At 41.7% G+C, this 24,542-nt stretch overlaps 1 protein-coding gene across 2 annotated transcripts in view; it reads left to right on the forward strand.

The window, feature by feature from the left end:
- Zmat4 (zinc finger matrin-type 4) overlaps window positions 1-24,542 on the forward strand; it is a 404,848-nt gene that overhangs the window by 208,453 nt on the left and 171,853 nt on the right. For both annotated transcript variants that reach the window (XM_060381492.1, XM_060381490.1), the window contains exon 4: window positions 14,148-14,304. In XM_060381492.1, the coding sequence (XP_060237475.1) occupies window positions 14,148-14,304 (157 nt within the window). The remainder of the gene's footprint in view (window positions 1-14,147; window positions 14,305-24,542) is intronic.

Genomic DNA, 24,542 nt, shown 5'->3' on the forward strand with positions numbered 1-24,542 from the left:
TCTGCTCCGGTTCCTGCCTCCAGGAAGTGGAAGATGAAACAAACCCCGCCCTTCCCACATTGCTTTTGGTCGGTGTTCTATTGCATCGAGAGAAAGCACACTAAGGCAGCAACAATGCAGCGGCAAACTGGGCCGCAAGCTTGTCCGTGCTGTTCAGGTTTGCCTATGCTACTGCTCTGTCCGGACTTTCATTTCCCCCGTACCCTTTCGTTCTGGTGATGTCCTCGGCTGTAACATTTTAATTTCTTTACTGTTGAGTTGAGTTATTTCAATAGCGATTGCTCTAGTCCAGAGCCAACTCTATACAGCTCAGTTCACTAGAGTCAGGTTTATGCAGCTTCGATATTAGGTGAATTCATACATGTTGCTACTGTGCAGTTATGTCTTTTTTCTTTTTCTTTTTTATTTATTTTCCTCCCCTGACTACTGTTGTTAGACATATCCTGTCTACATATTATACATTGAACAATACGGTTAGAATTGTTAATTGTATAATTTTGTATCTGTTAATCTGAGAAAAGATGCAGATAGTGGTTATATATTTTGTGTTTGCTTTATTACTCTTTTTCGCCATCCTGTTTCTCCTCGTTTGTTTGCATGGATTATAGATTAGATGTTTGCTCCTGCCTCCTGCCTTTGAGCTGTTATTGTCCAATATGTGTTTCTATGTCATGGGCCCAGGATGGAATTATTCACACACAACTTCTAGACCTGTATTCTATGTAACATATATAAATGCACACATATACAGGTTAAGAGAAGAGCATAATGTATGTGTTATACACGCATGTATTAGTTAAGAGAAGAAAGAAAAGTGTGCACTGAACTGTCTTTCACGATTTCATGATTACCCTTCCCAATGCTCTTGCTTACTTGTGAGGATTTAGAGGACTGTTTTTGGTCACGGGCCTTCCCTCTGAAGGTTTTCCTTCAGTATTTCTTGTACTGTGGTGCTCTTGGCAGATGTTCCTTCTCTGAAAACACTGACTTCTGGGCTCCATTGTCTTTGCTCAGTCTGTGGTTTCTTTACTGTGGTTTCCTCCTGCATGAAGGGTCATTTTCCAGGTTTTGCAAACAATTCTTTTTTGGTTTTGCTTTCCAACAGTGCTACTGTGATCTGCTCGGTGTATTTTTTTGCTGAGGCTTTTACAGGCTGTGGGTCTGCTCCATTGCTTTTCTTCATGTTTGGGACTTTCTCAATGACCGCTCTCTTGCTTTTCTGCCTCTTCCTTCCTTCTGACACTCTGATACCAATTCAGACCCCCTGCTGACCCCTCTGTAACTTCTAAACGTTGACTGTCATACTTCCTGTATTCAGCGAATCTTTTTGGCTCCTTACAGTTTATGCCTCTGAGTTGAGATTGTGTTTGACAAGACATTGCCTCACACCTGCCTCATTTACGTCTGTGAAAATGTTTCTTGAAGTGGTTGAAGTTGCTTTAAAGCAGTGTTTCTCAAACTGTGGGTCATGGGTGGGGTTGTATATCAGATATCCCACATATCAGATATTTATGTTACGATTCATAACTAGCAAAATTGCAGTGATGAAGTAGCAGTGAAATATTGGGGGGTCACCACATCATGAGGAACTGTATTAAAGGTCACAGCATTAGGAAGGTTGAGAACTAATACTTAAAAGACTTTGATATCTGAAATGACTTTTATTTTTACATATGGGTTACAGTTTAGCTGTTTTTATTTCATTCTGTTTATTTGGTTTTTGAATAGCTTCTAGTTTTGTTACTGAAAGCCTTTATTTTAGAGTACATATTCTAACAATGCTGGCTACTGACTCACCGCCTGCTGGGACAGTTTTTGCTGTTGTCTTCCTAGTCACTGTCAATGTCCTGGCCAGACCAGTACCGTCTGCTCCCGAGTGTGTGGCCACCTCTATCGCTGCTTCAGAGGACAGGAAATGTACACTGGTCTGAGGAGTGTCGACAGTATTTCTCAACTGTCTCTTACTCTGGCCTCCTTTAGGTTTTCTGCTTCACCTGGAAACACCCGGTGTTTAGGCTGCATTGTTGGATGACAGCCTTATCGTGTATCTCAGTTAAAGGTCTTTGCTTAGGAATAGAGTTTGACTCTAGGAAGCCCCTTACTTATCTCTTCTCTGGTTCTTTGGGGCAGACCCAGGGCCCTGTGGTCTAGCTTCTCACTGCACTAGAACACCAGCTTTATCTTACCTCCTTGCCACCAAAGTTCCCACTCGTTTTTGAAAGCAATCCTTCAGCAAGGAAGTAGTGAGGCACACCTTTGATCCCAGTGCTTGGGAGGCAGAGGCAGGTGGATCTCTCTGAGTTCCAGGCTGGCCTGGTCTACCGAGTGAGTTCCAGGACAGAAAACAAACAGCAAGCAGGCATCCTTACACCCACAGCTTCACATACTCTGCATCAAATAGAGCTAGGCTCCCTGGGGACGGTTTAGGAATAATTGTTTCTTGTGCAAGCCCATCTCGGTTTCTGTCCTCGGAAGGAACCCTGAACCACTGATCAAGCTGGGAACTGGGACAGCAGCCCGCTGCTCTCAGAGCAGCAGGCCTGCTGCGGCTGAACAAGCACGGACTGCCTTGCTTCTTTGTTTGTTGGCCCTGTATGAGAGCTGGGATGAGGGCAGTCAGGGCCCTCTCTCCACGGCTCGCTGTGCCTGGCATGGTGTCTTGCCTGCATTGAGTGTGTGTTAAGGAAGAGAGCCCTTGACCACCCAATCACATTGGCAGACATTTCGATTCCACAACTGGGAATTAAATGAGCTGTGATAAATGCTGGCCCTCTCTTTCTAAGGCCCCTGACAGGGTGTTGATGGGGGGATGGAGCCCGATATTTTTTGGCATATAAGAACACTGGATCTGTGTCATGCTCACTGGCAGGCTGGTGAGGGGGAGGCTTATAGTGAAGTATCTGACCTCATCTTCAGATTTAAATAGCCTTCAATAAATAGTTCTAAATATTATTTATTATTTACTTAGACATAGTAAATATTTCCAAATATTATTTTATTAATTCTCTAAGAATTCCATAGGATGTCTTTTGATCATACTCACTTCCCTAACTGTTCTTGTATTCACCTCCACTTCTTAGCATCCCTCAACTTTAGATTCATTTATTTTTTAATATCCACCCAATCTAATCAGAACTGCCTACTTTCTTCTGAGTGTGGGCCCACCCACAGTAGCATGGTCAGCCTACCACGACCACACCCTTAAAGAAAACAGTCTCTCCTTTCAGTTGATGCTGAGGCCATCAGCTGTCCATAGCTCTTTTGTTAAGGGTGGGGCTTTGTGACTCCTTTCCCTAGGCCTGCTAGAATACTGTCTGACTTGATGGGCCCAAAGAAAACTACATCTGCTGTAAGCTCATGAGTGCGTTAGTCCTGCTATGTCCAGAAGACACCGTTTCATTCCACTTGTGCCCTGCACCCCTGCCTGTGGCTCTTAAAATAGTCACACCTCTTCCATGGTGGTCCCCAAGCTTTGGGGAAGCTTTGGTCCCATTTGTGGCTTAGCACTTTGCAGACACTTCTCTCTCTCTCTGAACTTTGACCAGATGTGGGTCTCTAGGTTAAGTTTTGTCCAGTTTGATTCTATTGCTGTTTAGAGCAATGGTTCTTAACCTGAGGGCCATGACTCCTTTGTGGGTCAAACAATACATTCATGAGGTCGCATCAAATATCCTGTGTATCAGCTTATGATTCCTAACAGTAGCAAAGTTTCAGTTATGAAGTAGCAATGAAAATAATTTTAAGGCTGGAGGTCAGCACAGGAACTGTATTAAAGGGTTCCGGCATTAGGAAGATTGAGAACCACTGGTTTAGAGACTAATAATAGTAAGAACTCCCTTGGGAACATGAGCACCTCAAAAATGGGTACTTGGCCAGATTCGCAGTGCCAGGCATGTAAGTCCTCCTGTAGAGTGGAGTTCAAATCCAACCAGAGGGTGCTGGTTATCTCCATAACACCCATTCCTCCCTTGAGCGTATCTTCTATGATGTTCATCAATTGCAGTTCCCAGCCTTTACAGTGGGGTAAATGTTGATGTCTTATTCTCCCCAAAGGCTACATACAATGTCCTGGTGCTATGAAAGCTAGCTAGGAAGGATGAAGCTTCCCAATCCTTAACAACTTGATTCCCATATGTCCTGTGACAAACTTAACTTCCTGTTAAGTTCTTGTGGGTAACCAAGAGCAATGCTTTGGAGTCTCAAGGCTACCCTTGACCAATGACCCTAGTGGAGAAATAGTCTATACACCGGGGAGATATTCCAAAAATACCTGGCACTTGGCTTTTTATTTGAAAATAAAAACATGGCTTCTGGGAGGAGTGCCATCACATGTGTTGGGCAGTGCCTATTAAACTGTGTTATATGAATAAATAAATGAAAAGAAATCCAGGAAGCTTATACAATAGTAGGTTTCCATACAACTTTTTCAAATATCCTCAGTACTGTTTGCTTTTAAGATAATTTCTAGCAACTCTGAAGAAAATTTCAAAGACATGTTTTTCAGCAGTTAATGACTGTTTTGCTAAGAAACAATTTTATAAAACACCTCATTTTGCTATTCTTGTGGTGACCATCTCTCCAGGACTTTTTGTATCGCCTAAAGCTAAATTGAGAGAAGATCATATGAATTGAGTTCTAAAAAAAAAAAAAAGAATTTTGGGAAAGAGAAAGGTCTTTCAGAAGGAGATGCCAACCTGAGGCACTGTGGCATTTTCTTTCTCTTGACTGAATTCTACTGAAAGCTTCTTACCTTTGCAAAATGCTTCTGTGCAAGAAGCTGTGATACATACCACAAACTTATTTCTTCTTCCTTTTGGTAATGCAGACATTGCATTTAAAATTTCTGTCTCCAGAATAAAGCCCCCACTTTAAGATAATCACGGGTTCTCCATTCATTTACATGATAGCCTTGGGGCCCTTTTAAAATTCTTTAAGCAAGATACTTAAATACATTCATTGAGGTCAGCTCATCAAAATTTGTGAAGTTTTTTTTTTTTTTTTTTTTTTTACCCTGGGCCACATGCAAACCTTGAAAGATGACATGACCTGTAGCCTCAAGCAACCACAAATTTAGAGTTTAGATAATTAGGAATCCCTGGTCTAATCTTGGGCCTGGACAGGTCTGGGCTTAGCATTGTGACTCTAAGTGGTATCTTTCCACCAATGTCACAGGAGTGGCTACAACGGAACCACGTAGACTATGTGATGGTGATGAACACCCAATGCACATGCTGCTGACCTCAAAGGCTGCTGACCTTCTTGGGATGTCTCACTCTCTTCCTTGTCACCTTGCCGCCCCTCTCCCCCTGCACTGAAGGCATAACTCTGCCGCAGAAAACAGTTTGTTTCATAATGATCTGTTCTCCATTTGGAATCATGCTTACTTCTTTTGTATGAGATGTGACTGACCTTGCCCAGAGAATAGAATTATGGGATGGTGGTTAAAATCATGATTAGAAAATGAACATAAATATTAGGGATATCTTCTTATACTTGGCCCCCAAGTTACTGTTTAAATTATAGATATTTCTGGTTTCTTTCCCTAACAACATTGTCAATTTGAAAAAAAAAAGTTTAGCTTATGATTAGAGCCCTCTGCTTTACCTGTTTCCTGTTTTGACTTTTATGTCATTCAGATTTTTGGCCCCATAAAGAACCCTCTCCTCTCCTCATTCAGAAAACTGTGGAAAGTCCTCCTGTGTAGGGAGCATTGTGCTGGATGGATACTGGGTCTTCACTGTTGACAGTTTCCTTCTTTTAGAGGAATTTTATTGTAAGAGACAAATGTGGAAAATGTGAGTTAAGGATTTAGTATTTTCCTATGACAGGAGAATGCCTAGGTTACTTAAAGATCCTAGAGTCTAACCCCCAACTCTGTAGGTAGCAGGTGTCAGGAACTCCTGACATCTCAAGGAGATGAAGTTGAATTGAACCATGAATACATACTGTGGCCAGGAAACATTAGAGAGTAACTGAGGAGAAAGAGCTTCCATGGGGAGGTGAGAGATATCCTCATGCAGACTGTGAGATATATTCAAGCTTATGATCTTACTGTGCTTAATTTAAAAGTATACACAAATTGATACATATCATATATGGAGAGATAATAGATGATATATGATAGATAATAAATTAAAAGGATCTAACCTTGTGAACACCCTAGATTGTCCTACCCATACTTTTTTCACAAGCTTCATATCTAGCTATAGTCACACAACCAGTGCCTGGCCTACTGTGGCTACACCTAACTCTACCTTAGCCAACTTCTAAGCTTATGCCTGAACCTGCCTACCTGCCCTTACCCAACAGTTGGACCATCCAACTATCCAACCACCTGCTCAGTAGTAAACTTCCCAACTCTTCTTCCAAGGTCTAGTCCAGTGAGGCCCCCTAAACTCCACTTTAATGTCTTTTATGCAAACCCCACAACCAGGGCTTCAGCCTAGTCTGGTCTCCTCTGCCTGCACCTCAAAGGAGCTTTTGGCTTCAGACAGTAGCCATTCTACCTTGCCTCCAACCAGCAGGACCTCCCATTCCATATCCAGTCTTTCCAACCAGCAAGATCTTTCCCCACACTCCAGCTTTGGAACTTCTCACACACCAGGCCAGTCCCCTCTGTTCACCCAACTTCATCCCACCCAAGCCATTTCCTACCTCTAGACCCAATCCTCCCACACATTCCCTCTCCTTTCCATAACTGCTCTGTCCATAAAAGTCTCAGAGTGACCAAAAAGAGTTCACATGCCCAGATCCCATCACAAAAATACCAACAATATGAGAGATCAAGCCATCATCTCCTCTCTAAAACTTACCAATCCTGTAGAAAAATCTCCTTGCAATAATTACTAAGATGAACTCCAGGACACAGAATCTTGAAAGAACAATCATAAACTTCATCAAAGAATTCAAGGAGTTTAAAGAAGACATAAAGAAACAGCTCAGTGAAATTAAGGAGAAGGAGCTTAAGGAAAATAAAGCCCCCCCCCCAAAAAAAAACATAAATATAAGGTTGATAGAAACCATAAAGAAAACACAGGACTTTGAAACAGAATTAAATCAGAAGATAGAAATGCTGATGAGGACTCAAGCTTAAAATGAAGATAGAACTTCAAAACTCAATAATTCTGTCTATGGGCAGCCATTCTGAGCACCCAGTGCATGCCATTCCAGGAATGTCTATTAGTTCCTGCAGTGCTCAGCACATGGAACGTATTCAGAGATCATTTTAAAATTCTTTTTTATTTATTACAATTTATTCCCTTTGTATCCCAGTTGTAGACCCCTCCCTCATCCCCTCCCAATCCTTCCTTCACTCCTTCTTCCCCTCCCATGCCCTTTCCCCAGTCCACGGATAGGGGAGGTCCTCTTCCACTTCCATTTGACCCTAGCCTATCAGGTCTCATCAGGACTGTCTGCATTGTCTTTCTCTGTGGCCTGGCAAGGTCGCCCCCAACCCCAGGGAAAGGTGATCAAAGAGCCAGCCACTGAGCAAATTAAATATCAAGAATCCCAGAATTAATAAACTCTGAGGACTTTTCACCATCAAACAATGAAACTCTCTCTAAGAGGATTTTAGTTTTATACTTGGCTGTTTCAGAACTGATAGAAATTTCAAAAATAGTTCAGGTGATATTAAAATTTTTGATCACTTCCCCCTGGCTGGACAGGCCACAGGGGAAGAAGACACATTCAGTCCTGACACAATTTGATGAGCTGAGATGGATAGAATTCTCCTTTTGTGAGGAAAAGGGGAGGGGGGAAAGGGAGAGGGAGAAAGAAGATGCAGCTGGGAGGATAGGAGAGAAGGGACTATAAGAATGTAAAGTGAATAAAATAAATAAATGAGAAAAAAACCTAATAATCCAACCAGAAAATATATCAAAGGAAAACCTCTGAATGAAGCAGAAGACAGATTATCAAGACTTGAAGATAAAGTAGAGGATCTATACCAAATAAGCAAGAAATATGAAACATTAAAAAAAAGCAAAAAAGGAACACACAAGAGATTTGGGATGCCATGAAGAAAACTTAAAATTTGAAATTATAGGCATAAATAGGAGATAGGAATACCAAGTTAATGATACAGACTAGATATTCAACAAAATCATAGAAGAAAACCTTGCCAAATGAAGGACAGACCCACACATACACATACAAGAAACATACATCATGTCAAAAGACAAGAACTGAAAAATCCCCATGACATATCATAGATAAAACATTATGCAGCATTGAGAAGCAAGTGTGGTGAAAATAGCAGCAGTTAAACTAAACAAAACAAAACAAACAAACAAACAAAAACCTCACGAGTCACATACAAAGGAAAAACCATCAGAATAATAGCTGATTTCCCAATGGAAACTGTGAAAGCCAAAAAAGCCTGAAGAAATGCATGCCAAGTCCTAAAAGACTATGACAGCCAATATAGAATGATATACTGAGCACAGCTATCTGCCATCTTTGAAGTAGAAAGAAAAGCTTTCCACAGCATCAACACCCTAAAAATTTATGTCCAACAAACCAAACCTAAGAAAAATAGAGAAAGCATGATTGCAGGCTGAAGAGACAAACGAGTATAGCAAAGAACCTATGAAAATATGAAGCCATTATTATTAAAACAAAGTAACACCGAGAACACAAACACCACCACCAAAAATCAACAACATGGTGATAGTAACTGACACACATTTTAAAGTATCAATGGCCTCAATTCTCTAATAAATAAACACAGGCTGACTAGTTGAAGAAACAAAATCCATCTACCTGTGGTCTGTAAGAAACTCATCTTAGCCTTAAATATAGGCACCACCTTCGAGTAAGAGAATGGACAGAAGTTCTGCAGTGACGTGTGAGCAGGAAGCAGGCAGGCACCATTATCTGACTTATCTGACAAAATAGACTTCAAACTAATCAGAAGAGGTAAAGAGGGAACACTTAATGCTAATTAAGGGAACAGTTAACCAAGACAACTTTACTTATCCTAAACACGTAAGCCCCAATCTCTGGGGCTTCTAGTTTTATAAAAAAATCTACTACTGGAATCAAAGACACAAAGTAACTCTACTCATTAATAGCAAGTTATTTCAATACCCCACTTTCTCTAATAGTAGGCCATCTGGACAAAAGAAATAAATAAACAAAGAAACATCAGGATTCAATGACTTAATAGATTAGCTACAGAATATCCCACACAAATACCGAAGAATAGACATTCTATCCAGGATCACATAGAAGCCTTTCTAAAATAGAACATATCTGTAACACAAAATAAATCTGTGCAAATTCAAAGAGAATAAAATCACTTCTTGTGTCCTATCTGAAAAGAATGTAATCAAACTTAAAATTGACAACAAAAAGATTTTTAGTAAATGCCCAAAATCACTAAGATGAATCAAAGCATTAGTAAATGATGAATGTGCCAAAGAAGAAACCAAGAAAGAAGTATAGAACTTCTTGGAATTAAATAAAAACACCAAACAAAAGATCCTCTGGAATATAAAATCATAGGGACATAAGAAAGTTGTCCTACAAGGGTAATTTAAAGTGCTATATGCATACACTAAAAAATAAAACAAATAAATGACTTAATAATACAACTTAAAAAGTGGGAAAAAAACAAAGACAAACCAAATACTAGCCTAGCTGATTGCAAGAAATAAATAATAAAAATCAGAGTAGAAAAAATGAAATAGAAACAAAGAAAATAATACAAAGTGAATGACTCTAAAAGTTGACACAAAGTGGATATATAGACAAATAGAACAAAATATAAGACCTAAACATGAGTGAATCTAAGTTCAGTATTTTAATATTTGAATATATATTGAAGAAAAGGAAGCAGCTTCAAGAAATAGTGCAGGAGAAACCAGATGTCCACATGCATATGGATAAAATTAGACCTGTATCTACCACCTTGCACAAAATAGCTTCAAAGACGTAGACATGAAATCTAAACACTAAAAGTGCTAGAAGAAAACACAGGTAGTTCCTTACATGATACAGGTGTAGGAAAAGCCTTCCTGGATAAACTCCATTAGCTCAAGAATTAACAGTTGACTCATGGGACTTCATGACACTAAGAAGCTTCTGCACAGCTAAAGAAACAATCTTCTGGATGACGAGGAAGCCCTGAGAAGGTAGAGAGTCTTTACCAGCTTTGCATCTGAAGAACATTGATTCCAGAATATATTAAAAAAAAAAACTCAAAAAAACCAAAGGCTCAAAAAAAAAAAAAAAAAAAAAACCCTAAATGATCCATCCAAACACTGGGCCTGAGACACGAGTTCTCAAGAAGAAGAGAAGGAAGAAGGAGGAGGAGGAGGAAGACGAAGAGGTATTGGCTAAGAAACATCTCAAAAGAAATGTTCGTCATCTTTAGCAACTAGGGAAATGTAAATTAATACATCCTTGAGCTTTGATCTTACTCAAATCAAAAGGCAAACCATCATTAAAACAACTTAAACAAGGAGCTGCAGTGGATGTGAGGGAGCTCGTCCATGTGCTGTGCTTTCATATTCATAAGAGCTAAGAAATGGAGACAGTCTACATGTCCTTCAACTGACAAATAGATAATAAAAATGCATAAATGCACTATGGAATAATATGCAGCTGTGAAGAAAAAATGAAATCATGAAATTTGCAGGTAAATGGATAGAACTAGAAACTTCATACTGAGTCAGGTAACTCAGACCCAGAAAGACAAATTTGAAATTTGTTCTTTTGCCTGAAGATTGCAGCTCAGAATTCTTTAGATGTGGGCACAGAGCCTTGAGTAACTCATTGCAGAAACCAGGAAAGTGAAATGGTGCATTGCTAGGATACGGGGATTGAGGAGCAATAGAAAAGGGAAGAGTTGGGTCCTGGTGATCTGATTATAGGCCTGAGAAACTGGGGGCTCTTTAAGGAGGGAGGCAGATGTAAATAGAGAAAAGGGAGCAGGGAAAGGGGGACTATCAGTGTGCAAGGGATTTATTGGGGCAATGGAAAAGGGAGCACCTTATGGAGGGTGAGGAAGGTAAATACAGAAGAAAGGAAAAGGGTAAGATAACCACAATGGTATCTGGTTAAGCCACAGGATTCATACTATTAACTCTTTACTTTTAAAAACTAATACATTTAGTCATATTTATTAATATGGATATATTTAATGAACTTTTTGCCTCAGCAGTTTAATTTCTCCAAGGGCCAAAGACTACCTTACAAAACTCTCAATAACAGACATGAAAACTATTTTTGTTTTATGTTGCTGGCCAGGGCTGTCCAAGAAATTCCCAAAAAGTACAGCCTGCTGCAATTTTCCTTGGTTGTTCCCTAGAGGTGGAAGGTAAATTCCAATTATTGAAGATACCATGCGTGTCAGAAACAGGGCCCAGAGACCCCTGGACTAGAACTGACTTGAATGCCTCCTCAGTGAAGACTGGATTTCATGGTGCCAGAAGATGCTGTTCAAACTTCCCAAAGAGGGAGGCAATAAACAATCCTAACCTGCTATGGTGCCAATGAGCCACACCAAAGACCAGCATGGCATGATGACTCTCAGGGTGCAGTAGTGGCACACATACCTTGGCAGTAACCACAAGCTCTCTAATTGTACTCTAATTGATCAGCACAAGAAAATTCATACCTGTTACTGGAAGCTTACACAACTATCAGGGCTAGTGAAGCCATGGCTATTGAAGAAGCACCTACAGGCACTACTCTAAGAAACCAGTGCAATTCCTAAAACTCATTTAAATATTTGTTCTTATAGCTACAGATAAGTGCAGTCTCCAGTCCTCATCATAGAAACTTCCCTTTGCAACATTAGGGGAGACTGTTACAGAAAGCCGTAACCAAACAAAATGCAGCACGGAGCCAAGTCCCATTGGGTACATCTATAGAATACTCCTGCAACTCGGGCTCAGGGAACATTGAGAAGAAAGTATGCAAGAGCCCGAGGATCAGGGAGTTTGCTGTGAAACTGTGTTTCACAGGAATGGCAGGAGTAACATCCATAAGGCCTCGCCAGCATGATCACCTAAATTTGGTCTAAACAAGAAAATAAATACTGACATGCCAAAGTAGACTTCAGGAAGACCACTGAAGCCTCAGCCGTACACAAAGGAGGACAGGCAACCGCAGAATCCTGAGAGTGGGAGAAACAGTCTTCCCCAGGGAAGAACAGACCAGTTGTCTATCTAATAACCATTAGTCACACATGCAAACATACATATAAATATACAAATATACCTAAAAACATACATGGAAACAACGTACAAACTGAGCAGGTTGTATCTAGGAATATGTATGTATTTACATGTACAGATTTGTATACAGTGACAATAATTAAAGATGCCATGCCTATGAAAGAGAGCAAAGAGCAGTGTGTGTGAGATGCTCTGGAGTTAGGGAAGGTAAAGAGAAATGTAATTATAATATAATTATAATCTGAAAACTTTTTAACATTTGTTAAAAAAAATGGCATAGGAGCAATATGCCTAACACGGTAAGAGGTTGCCAGTTTATTTTCTGTTTCTCTAAAGCCCCCAGCCCCTCCCACCTCAGTCTTCACATTGTCTGTCTTAGGTTGCCCTGAGATTTGGATTTGCCTGCTGCTTCTGGACTTGTTCCTCTCCAAGGGACTCTGTATGCCCATTAGGCTTGGTTGGAGAGATGGGAGAGAGCGTACGCTCCTGCTTTATTGCCTGGTCTGTTTTATCTCACAGAAAACCACATGGTGGATTGTAAAAGTCCCTGTGACTTTGTTTTCACCTGAAAGCAAACTCAAAGCACCGGAGCTTACCTTCAGCAAGGGCGGAATGCACCCCCTGAAGAGAGAATCTTACAGAAATATGGCACTTTTGGATCCACTTCCTGACACTACCATGTCCCACAAACAGAATTTCATTTTTTTTTTCCTACCTTGTAAGTAGAGGACAGCCTCCTTGGAGATACACAGACACACCTACAAGCACGCATGCACACACACACACATACCCCCACACACCACAACTCCTCCACCCATCTCATAAGATCTGTCTCCCCAAGTACCAAAAACTACTTCTCAGAGATCTCACCCATGATGCCTTATGGCAGGAGTTATTTTTCTAAGGACCACATATTGCCCACAGGGCAACTCTCTGGCAGCACAGACATCTCATAATTATGTAAAAATTATATAATTCTCTGCTCCCCTCCATCCTGTCCCCACCCTCCTCTTTGTCTCCATCCAATTTTCAATTTCTCTTCTGGGTTCTCTGGGTCTCTAAGAAGAGACTATTGTGGGCTAGAGACATCGCTAAGGCTGGTGTTTAATGACAGCCAGTCTTGTGGTTCCACTGAGGAGCAGATTTGACTCCTTATCTGCGAGCCTGCTGTCCCCTCAATTTCCAGCGAGGCAGGAGGGGGAGGCAGAGGATTAATCTTCTGGAGGACTAGAAGTCACTGATGACCTGCACACATAATGGCTATGTCACATGCTCCAACAAAGGGCTTGCTTTTTTCTCCTTCACGATTCCTTTTCATTAAATCGTACAAAGGCATACAAAATTAAGCCCGACTAAGCATTCCGTGCAGCATTTAGCCAACCACCTTTTCTGAAGAAAAGGAGAAAAAAAATGACACAAAATCTTGCCAGAAAATCCAGGCAGCGTGGTGGTCATCATAGCTCTATGATAGATATGCAAATGAAGTATGAAAAAAAATGTTCAAGTCCTTAGAGAAACTTTTTTTATAAAAACAACTTGAACATTGCAGCCATGTATCCTGGTGAGGCTAAAATTGGCAAAGGCAGAGCTGAATGCCAAATGATAATTTCTGCTAAATAATTCAGGCCGTGTGAACTCTGATATTTTCCTTAGTTTAATGAGTATAATGTGCACAATTACCAACTACACTCCTCACAGCCAGACAATGTGCTTTTTCCTAATTATGGGCTCCACTTTTTCTTTGGGCAACTCATATTTGCAAAGTTTCCTATAAACCCAGTGACTTGCACATGTAGCCACTACATAAATGTCCATTACTAAGCTGATGGTGATTATGATCAAGAACAGGCTTGCAGAGCAAAAGCTGAGCATGTCTGTAAGCTGGTCGGCAATAGACAGGTATCTCACCAGAAGGGAATGGAGTTCCCCTGTGACACTGTCTTTCTCGTTCTCCCCATGCAGGGCAGCGATGCTGACATGGTGGACAAGAATAAATGCTGTACGCTCTGTAACATGTCCTTTACCTCAGCTGTGGTGGCCGACTCACACTACCAAGGCAAAATCCACGCCAAAAGGTTAAAACTGTTGCTAGGAGAGAAACCTCCATTGAAAACCACAGGTATGTGTGGGAACAAATGATCCAGGCCCGGTGCTGAGAGCCACACACTGCATTTGTTACATGATGCACCCTTTCCTCGGAAGCTTTGAGCTTTGTGGGTCTAATGGCTCGTGCCATTCAAAATCCACAGGGATGGATGGGAAGCCTGGGCACAGCAGACCGCTGGAGTGTGCTTTCATGGGCTTGCACAGCGTCGTTCATTTAACGTTTACATCCTCCTGTAGGACACAAATCTGTGGTGCTCTTCCCAGCCTCAGCCTGTATCCCGCATGGCTGTGGATGGGCACACTGCACAGGAGGTAGGTTCCTGCCACTGTCTCCGTAAAGCAAGTACCGTTTCTTTACATTTGCGCTTTACACACACCAGAGCGTGATTACACTGCATGTTCTTAGCTTGGTGTAGGGGAGTCAGCGACGGAAACCATAGTCTTTACAGCCACTTCAGTTTGGAGACAAGTATGTATTTATGACATTCCTGCCATCGCTACTGGAAAAGCTGTGATTTAAATCTATTAACTTTCATCAGTAACTTAAACATTGATTGCAGATTACCTGACCTTCTAAATGCTTAACTAAAGAGTGTCTTTGGTGGTTTACCAAATCGTGAAACTAAAACATTTTTATAATTCAGTAATGCTGAAACTGTTGGGCAGGATTTATATGGTGATGAAGATGTTATGTACTGGGTTATAATCCCAAGAAGTTAGGGGATATTTTTCATTATGTCTACTCTTGCAGTGCAATTAAAATTTAGTAGTGCATTTTATCTTGCTGTCTAATGAATCGTGCATAAATCGTGGGTGTAATTATTTTTAAATGGTATTTTGGAAACGAAAAAGTGTCTGAAACACTGCTTGGCTCTTACTTCACTTGTGTATTTCTTCAGTATCTTCTCTTGCTTAACAAATAGCAAGGAATCTTTTTACTCTGTCTTTCAGCTGAGTTTGAGTATAGCATATTGGATTTTTGGAGGCGGATGTGACATTCAGGTGGAGAACGGTTTTGTCTGGAAACGGGTATAGCTTATTTTGGAACCTCTGCATGATGTGGCATTGAACAAACCTCTGCATGATGTGGCATTGAACAAGCAGCGTTCTGTTGAGACACTTGTTCTCTGAAAGGCTGGGCCACTAACCCTGTGCCCTACACATCATTGAATCTCTTAAAATAGACACTTCAAAGAAAGAGGAGTCACTGGAAATTTTCTGTCTTGTCTTTCTGTGAATGAGTAGCTTGCTCATGTGTTCTCTTTGCCTAAGCAGAGGAGTGCTGTTAAATTTCATTTTAGAGATAGTATATTTGGAGGGAGTAATGGGGGAGAGAGGCTGTGTCTTTCTTTATCACATTGATTAACAAATGGGAAAATGATTACTTCTGTATCAAAAGCTATCACATGCCAAAAAATAGTTCTTTTTGATGTTGTATCTGTCTTCAAGAAAGCCAAGGACCAGATCACTTTCCTGAATTCAAACAATCCCAGAACGAGGGCACAGAACTCAAGGGCAACTTACTAACGCTCAGTATATTCCAAAGACAAGGCCTGCCTTGATGGCTTAGAGAGTAAACTCACTACCAAGCCTAAGAACATGAGTTTGATGCTCTGAGCCTCTACGGTGGAAAGAGAGAATTTAAACTTTACATGCATTGTAAAGTTTAATTGTAAAGTTCTTCACATAAATTATGGCAAGCATATCCCCCACATAAACAAATACAACAAAATGGTAAACACACACACACACACACACACACACACAGCATATGGATACAGGTATTCCAGAGACAAAATTCAGATCCTTTAAAGTATTCCCTTATTCAGTGTCTTGGCTTTTGCTGTCCACGGTGCTGATTTAGCCCTTGAGGTTGCAGAAATCAGGGAACTTGTTAGGCCATGGGATTGGGAAAGGATAGATTACACTATCAGCTTGAAGCTTCCACTGGAGGTCAGGGAAATCTAATTGCCATATCCTAAACTCTTTCTTATCCATTTTCCTTCCTTGGCATAACACCATCCATCTGCTTGGAGCAGAATGCTTCTTGGAGGGTGGCAACCACAGACAAAATTGGAGTCCTTAGAAGCTAAACTGATTTGAAGGCTTGGGGCTGTACCAGCCATTGAGCACACAAACATACAGAAGCAGGCAATGGGAGGTGTGGCCCAGGATAAAGGCTAGGACATGGATGGGACCAAGGGTAGCATGCTAGTGTGGCTACAGAAAACTTGAGGGATCAAGGAAGACACCTGAAGCAGTTGGCAGTTGACTTTGGATGCAGTCCTAAGGTTTGGGGAAAATAGAAGGGATGCCCATCAGGAGGACCACGGGTAACCATCCATCAGTTAAGGAACAGTTACTAGGTTGGACAACCAGCATAGGAAACAGAACAAGACCTTGGTCTCCAGCTTATAGAATTGGTTGGGGTGTGGTCTAAATCAGAAACCCAGTTACCCCAAGGGCAAAAACCTTGAAGGTGGAGAGGACTCAAACCAGGGCATTTGGAGTTGTTATGGGTCCCTTGCCTGGCATAGCATTGCCTTCCCTTGCAGGTCAAAGCCTTTTCCAGCAGCAGTTTTGAGAAGTCTCAGTCCTGAGGCTTCCCTGTGCGCATGTGTAAGATGGACTAATACTGCCCAATCAGATTAACTGTCTTGAAATTCTATCTGTGATGAAAACAAAAGGGGTTAAAAAAAGCTGACAATGTAAAACCCAGTGAACTGAATCACGGTGCCAGAGAGAAGCCATTTCCTGCTTAGGCATGCCTCCTGTGCTGCCATGCTGTGTGCCACGGCCTCTCAAACTCCAGTGATTCCTGGGTAGGCATAATTGGAGCAGAGCTCAGTGCTTCTCTGTGCTGTTTGCTCTGATGAAGAATGGTCAGGACCTGTGAATCACTCTTTCTCCCACCTGCATCTGGACTTGGATCGGACATCGATTGGGCACTCTGTGGGACCCGCTGCCCTTTGAGTTGCCTTTTTCAGATGAGAACATCTTTACTAGAACTTCTGAAGTGCACGGCCAACCCACTGGAACACAAACCAGCTCCACATCGCCTTAGTTTGTGTCTCAGACCCTCTACCTGGATACAGCTGTGAAGATAAAAGTGCCAGGAGGGATGCTGGGCCAACACATGGCCATTGGGCCAAAGAACTTGGGGTGCAGATCCTGCCCAGATGGGAAGGCTGTCATATGCTGCCATATCATGTCATTTGCAGTGACACCAGGCTGTGCAAATAGAGGCCAGAGAGTAGAAGGCTGTTTCCAATAACTATCGCTATAGCAACAGAACAACAACATTTTAATTTACAACTAACCCCTCAGAAAGCATACAGAGAGTATTCAATTAAAAACAATGATGATGATATTAAAAGTAAAAAAAAAAAAAAAGTTGATGATATTTGAACCTTTTCATGACTCCCCCTCATCCCTTATAGAAAAGAGAATCTTAGGGGGGAAAGATTTGAATGAACAGGTAATTCTCAATCACTATCTACCCTTGGGCTCCTTCTCCTGCCTGATTCTCGCTGGATGCTGTTTTGTGCATCTGAGTCACAGACATTCACTGATTTGATTGATGGGTTGTGGCAGAGCCCTGGGAAGCTGGGACATGAAGGAGATGGGGCATGCTCATAGTGTAACCAGCATCCTGAGATTTGTCTAAGAGCCGGGTCCCAAAGGGCTGAAACAATTGTGAGTGGCTGTTACTGAATTCTAAATCTAGGCTGAATTTGGTCTCCTACAGCTTAAGCACATTGTGTGTGATTTGCAGTGTTTGCAGGGGCTGGTGGGGGCCCCCAGTGTTTGGGATCCCAGGTTTGGGGTTTTAATCTATGACTTGAAAGTCACAGTGCTTTCAGGCCTCTACCTAAAGGGACATTAGACATCACTGCAGATGTGTCCTTCTAGACCTGGTAGGCTACGGTCAGATGGAAGGGGAGGAGGACCTCCCCTATCAGCGGACTTGGAAAAGGGCAGGGAGGAGATGAGGGAGGGAGGGTGGGGTTGAGAGGGAATGAGGGAGGGTGCTACGGGTGGGATACAAAATGAATAACCTGTGTTTAATATAAAAAAAATAAAAATTATATAAAAAAGAAGTGTCCTTCTAATGGCATGGAAGCGAATCCTTCCAAAAATCCCACTGTGTCATTCAAAGCTGCACACCTAATAACCTGAAGATTTCTCACTAGCTCCTACCACTTCTTATGAGTGCCAAGGGCATGGGTCTTTGGAAGAATTTAGTGTCCAAATTATAAGAAAAGAATGCCAGGAAAATTCTCTTCTTGGTAGATGAATAAAGAAATCGGGGCTGTTTAGTATATAAAACATACCACTTTGGGGGAGGTCTTTTAAAAGCCATCCTAGGAAAGAGCTATAATTGTGGAGCATGTGTTTTGGGTGCATATGCGTGTTTGTTCATGTGCCTGAGAGCAACAGATCTAACCAGAGAGTAGGCAGAGCATCAGGGCGTTGGGCGGGAGCTCAAGATGGGGAAGTCTGCAGAGAGGTTCCTAGGCAGAGCGCCAGTATGGGAACTGTTAATGCAGGGTCTGCTGGCTGCTTCCTGGGCATTCACAGCTGGGGTTCCATCACCATTAGTGCTTAGCTTAGATGCCTTCTCAAGGCCTCTAAACCACATATTCCAAAACTTGCAGGTAAACCCACTGAGGGGACAGGAGGAAGAGAACACTGACCTAGGGACAGAGGGATGGGAGCTCAGGTGCAGTGCTGCCAGAATCAGTTTTTTACTTTCTGGTCGGTACATTTTCCTCCCCGGCTCCAGCCTTCTCATCTGTTGTTTTGTTCTACTGCTGTGCATATATTTGCATATATCTCACTGTTCTGGCAGAGTTCTTGCAAGGGAAGGGCTTGGTTCCCTTCCACTTTCAGAGCCTCTGATTTGTTTTTCTGCAGCCTTGTCTAGAACAAAAAAAGCCACTGAATTGAATCTCGTAGGACAAGACTTTCCGAGCTGTGTTTCTGTGGGCTGAAGCAGGGTCTGCCACTTGGTGCTTCTGGGAAAAGGAAGGCATTTCTGGTGGGCATGGAAACAATGACCAAGGACTTAAGGACAGGGAGGGCCATGGTACCTAAAAGGCAATTATGGCCTGGACAGTAAGAAAGACTCTCAGGAGGCAAGAGACTCAGTCAGCACACAGGAGCTAAAACCTTGGACTAGCAAGTAGAAGCAATGGCGAGTAGTTTTTAAAGACAGAAACTCAGGCTGAAATAAGGAATGAGTCATCAGGATTAGGACTCCAAAGAGGGTCTGTGTCTCAGGAATATAGAACTATCTCTGTTATCAGAGTAAGAACAGTGATTAAAGAGCTGGAGCCTTGATACCCAAGTCCAGAGGTCACACAGTAGACAATCATCCCCTGCCTGTGCTACAGGGTAAGTACCAAGCAGGCCAGAGACATCTTCCAGGCTGTGAGCTGCACAATGCCTTCTTCTTGACCTCCTATAGAAACAATCTTTCCTGCTACATTGAGCCTATATCTGTGCTACACAATTCCCCAGAGGCCAGGTAGACGGCATCAGGTCTGACATTGGTGGAGCATGATCCCAGGCTGCTGCGGGTAAAAAGAACATTCTCAAAAGAGGTTCCCCAGGAACGTAGACAGGTTATGTGGTGGGGAGCCAAAGTTTTAGGTGGAATTACAAGGGTTAGTTCATCAACTTTAAAGCTAGGAGATTATTGTGGAGGATCCAGGTAGATCCAATATAATCACAAATGTATTCCAAAGTGAAAGAGAGAGGCAAGGTCTTCCATCAGACTGATTCAGTGGGGGCAAAGGGGTTCCTCTACAAGTCTTCTGGTGCTGGCAGAGCTGGGGAAGGCAAGAGTTATTTTCTGGGATTGCCTGAAGTGTGTAGTTCTGACAGTGTAGCTTTTAGCCAGTGAGGTCCTTTTCATGTACCTGACCTGTGAAATGGTAAAGTTACAAATGTATGTTATAGAAGCCATTAAATATGTGATAATTTGTCATGAGCACAGTGGGGAACTGATAATTGGCCTAAAAAGTAGCTGAGTTGTTGCCCTTATGTACATATCACATGTTGTCTTGGAAACCACAGACGCAGCCTATGGCAGCCATGACTGTGGGCAGTGCATGCTGGAGGAGCTGGAGGTGCATCTTCATTTGAAATATACCATATCTCTTCCATATAGTTGCGCCCACACCCCCATGTATAGCCATTGGCAACTGCTTTTCTGATAGTATACATGCTTGTCTCCCTAGCAGTGAAGACTGGCCACAAGTCCTCTGCGTTGGCTGCCATTTTCCCTTTGTTTGTTAACATGCATTCTCAAATATGATGGACAGCTTCTGAATCCCCACTCCTGAATGTGCCTTCCCTGCTCCACATCTGACGTGCTCCTCACACTTCCTGTTGTGTATCTAAGTACCTCGCAGCCTTCTAAATCCTCTACAGGACACCACTAGTCTTTGAGGTCCCTCCTGACTTCTGAAAATCTCAGAGAATACTTTGGAAAAGCCATGGCTAAGTCCCCGTCATTATTAGTGGAGGACTTAGCTTTCCTGTATCTCCTCTTCTTTGCCATAATGATGATCGAAGCCGATTAACATAATCAAACAATACCTCTGCCACATTATTAGAACACCATAAATGGTTCTGTCCATTCCCGAAACACAGCTATTTTTATTTACTCTGTTCTGAACTTTTCTCTGGGACATGTAATTTTGCACATGAGCTGTTCTATTGTTCGCTGTCCAAGGTGAATCCAATGGGCTAATTTATTTTGCCAGTTGGTCTATAAACTCACATCAAAAAGGAGCCATCTCTTCATAGTTATTCTCTCTTCTGGTACATTCCCACATACCGACTTGACTGCCATGATTTTCATGATAGAGAATGATAGAAAAAAAAATAGAACTTGGTGTCTAGTTCCTTCATGATGAGTGTTCAAGTCTGAGTGTTAAAGTGCAGGCTGGTATGCAGAGAAGATGAGCCAAAATAGCCAAGCATGGTGTGTAGAGGCACCTCTGTGATAGTGTCCTCTCTGTCTATATAATGTCATGTATGTATGTGTGTGTGTATGTATATATATATACACACATATGTATATATATAATACAGCTATACATAATATATCTATATATATATCAACAATTGAAGAAGAAAATGAGTCCATTAATTTGAGAGAGAACAAGAGTGGATATTTGGAAAGGGTTAGAGGGAGGAAAGGGAAAGGGGTAAGTGATGCAATTATATTATAAATTCAAGAAGTGAAAAAATATGATTAAAAGACTTCTAGAGGAAAGAAGAATGAAATCGGGAACCTGAAACCTAGAAAGGTATCTTTACTCTATCTTCCATGTTGCCCTGTAAATGGAAGTGAAAAGCTTAGATTGTGAATACAGAATCTGAGTGGCTAGCAGTGTTGTATCTCAAATGGGAGGGTTTGTTAACACATGTGGCAAACATATTGCCTATATGAACCCCACTTACCTCCTACCCCAGACATTAAGTTGCTTGTGAGTAGGTGTGATATAGCCATCATTTTAAGGCTGGGCTACAAAATGCAAGAACAAGAAGCAAGCCTTTAGTGCGATACTCTGGAGTTGAGTGTTGCTGTTACTGAAGAGCCTAATCTATCCTGCTGATGCATTGTCCCTTCGGGTTCTTGTTTCACCTGGAAGCTTTTATGAATGCATCTATCACTCACAGAAAAAGTAGATCGTGAGTCGAGTGTTTTATATAATTCCCAAACATCATTAGCCTGACAGTAATGACACTAAAGCTTGCAATAACCTTTCTTTCATTTTTGAAGTTGCTGTATTGCTGTACCTGTCTTAATATACTGGAAAATCCTGGCAGACGAGTCCTGAGACATGCTTAGCAGGGATCATGGTGTTGCCTCCACAGTCTTGCTGCGGTGCTTGCTATAGTTTTTGGCACATTGTTGTATGTCTAAAATTGGGAGCAAACACTAGAATGATGACAGGCATTTAAATATTTATGGCTTCATTTTCAGGTGAATAGTCTTGGTTAAACTTCAAAGACACTGGTGGACCTGCTTTCTCACTCTCTTGGTTTTACAAAAGGCATTTCCTGATAAATCGATGGTATAGATAGGAATCCAAGACACAAATACAGCCTCTGAAGGCAGTTTTAAATTCTAAGCAATCTATGCAAGCTTACATCCATTTTGTTTGCATTACCAGCCCTCAAATGCATTACAGAGGGAGCACAATAAGGCAGACAATACGTACAGAAAAGCCTGGTGTAGTGCCCATCATAAGTAGAGTAAATACTTTGTTCTGTATAAATATTGGCGTATATTGGCATACATATCAACGCTTACCAAGCCATGCATTGGCTTTCCTGAGCACCATGTAGTTATTCCCACACATGGACAGAACCATGAGAGATTTGAGTCATCCTCATGGGAAAGACCCACATGCACACGGAGGCTGAACAAAGAAACCCTCTAGGCTGCAGGTGCCAGCTCTCACCCTCTTAGCAGTATCCTTTTGCTTTCTTTGGAGGGGTGAAGCCTTTTGACTATGATTTTTCTCACTGACTCTGCCAATCATAAGTTTTTAACTGATGAGTTGTTTAGTGTCCCTAAGGCAAGCAGGTGGACATGACCTCATGCAAAAGAATACATGTAATAGCTCAGGTATTTTCTTTCGTTGCTGTTGTTAGTTTTTTATTTTAATTTTATTTTTATTAATTACAGTTTATTCACTTTGTATCTAAGCTTTACCCACCTCCCCCATTCCCTCCCCATCCCACCTTCCCTCCTTTATCTTCTCCTATGCCCTGCCCCCAGTCCAATGATAAGGGATGTCCTCCTCCCCTTCCATCTGACCCTAGTCTATCAGATCTCATCAGGACTGGTGACTTTGTCTTCCTCTGTGGATTCTGGTGGCTCAGGTACTTTCAAACCTTTGTTAGAACACAGCTGGCCATGGACTCACCATGTGCGTTAAGTAATGTATCATAAGCAAGTACACAAGACTGTGTGTTGATCCATTGACCAAAATGCTACCCCAACCTCATGAGCTTCCTCTGATAGCAGTAGCTCATCACTCGATGTTCGATATTCCTGGCCATAATTAAAAAAAAAAAAAAAACTACAGTGAATAACGAGAATTGACTACACAGTCAATATAGACAGCAAAAATCACACTGTATTCATTTCTAAACATTAAGCTTCAAAATGTCTGTTCATCCCTCTGTAATGAAATAAAGACTAACATTAAAACAAAGCAAAACAAAACAAAAAAAAAACAAGTAAGTATGGTGAAACTGTGTGGAGCTGAGTCGACTGACTATAGCTTAATAATAAAACCAGGAACCAATGCTGGTAATTGTAAAGCCATCATATCAGAAACATCACACTCATTGTTTCACAAAGTCTTCGTGTTCTGTCGTGCATAAAGCATAGTAACGTATTATTATTAGGAGTGTCTTACTGAAGAAGAAGTAGAGACCTGGCAGGGAGTTCCTTGCATTGTGTATAGTCAGGATTGAAAAGCAAAGGCCAGGAGGATAGCAGGCTCCAGGACTTTGCTCTGCTCTTTAGCAGTAATACTTCATGGAAGGACTTGCTGATTTTGACTTCCTTCTGGAGCACATCAGTTCAAACTCTGGGGCTTTCATGAGGGGATCAGTCAAGGGCAACATAGTCACAAGGTCAGATCGTCTGGCAGTGGATCATTTTTCATTTGTAGGGACAGTGAACAGTACAGGAATGGGAACGATCAGCTATGGCCTCGACCACTCAGCTTCGGTGTATGTGAGTGTACTGACTGTGTATTCCTCTTCATCTTCATCCTCTGGGGAAAATGAGACAGAGCTTCAGGAATCTTCCATGAATTTCCATGCCAGACACAGACTTGCTTACTTGAGTTCTCTGTAGAATGAATAAAGATCAGGGTATTCTAGGTCTGTTTGAAAGTTACATAAATTCAAGTGTTGAATAATGTATGCACCCCAGGTTGCATCCACACCTCCCATTTGCATATAAGATTTTATATACCGCCACGGCTCTATCCTCTGATTCAGGTTACTTAGATTGCTTGGCATAATCTGTCTCGATACCTGTTTTCATAGCTGTGCACAAATACAAGAAATAGCTTTGTAGAATTGCAAATCATCTCATTTTCCTTTTCTGGGACCTGAAGCTTAGAGGGATGGAATCAGCTGCCCAGGAGGTGCAGGTGGTAGGCAGCAGAATCTCTTCTCTGGTCTTGTAATTATCCCTTCAGGGCATCC

This window comes from Meriones unguiculatus, chromosome 4, assembly GCF_030254825.1.
Source record: "Meriones unguiculatus strain TT.TT164.6M chromosome 4, Bangor_MerUng_6.1, whole genome shotgun sequence".
In the NCBI taxonomy this organism is placed as follows: domain Eukaryota; kingdom Metazoa; phylum Chordata; class Mammalia; order Rodentia; family Muridae; genus Meriones; species Meriones unguiculatus.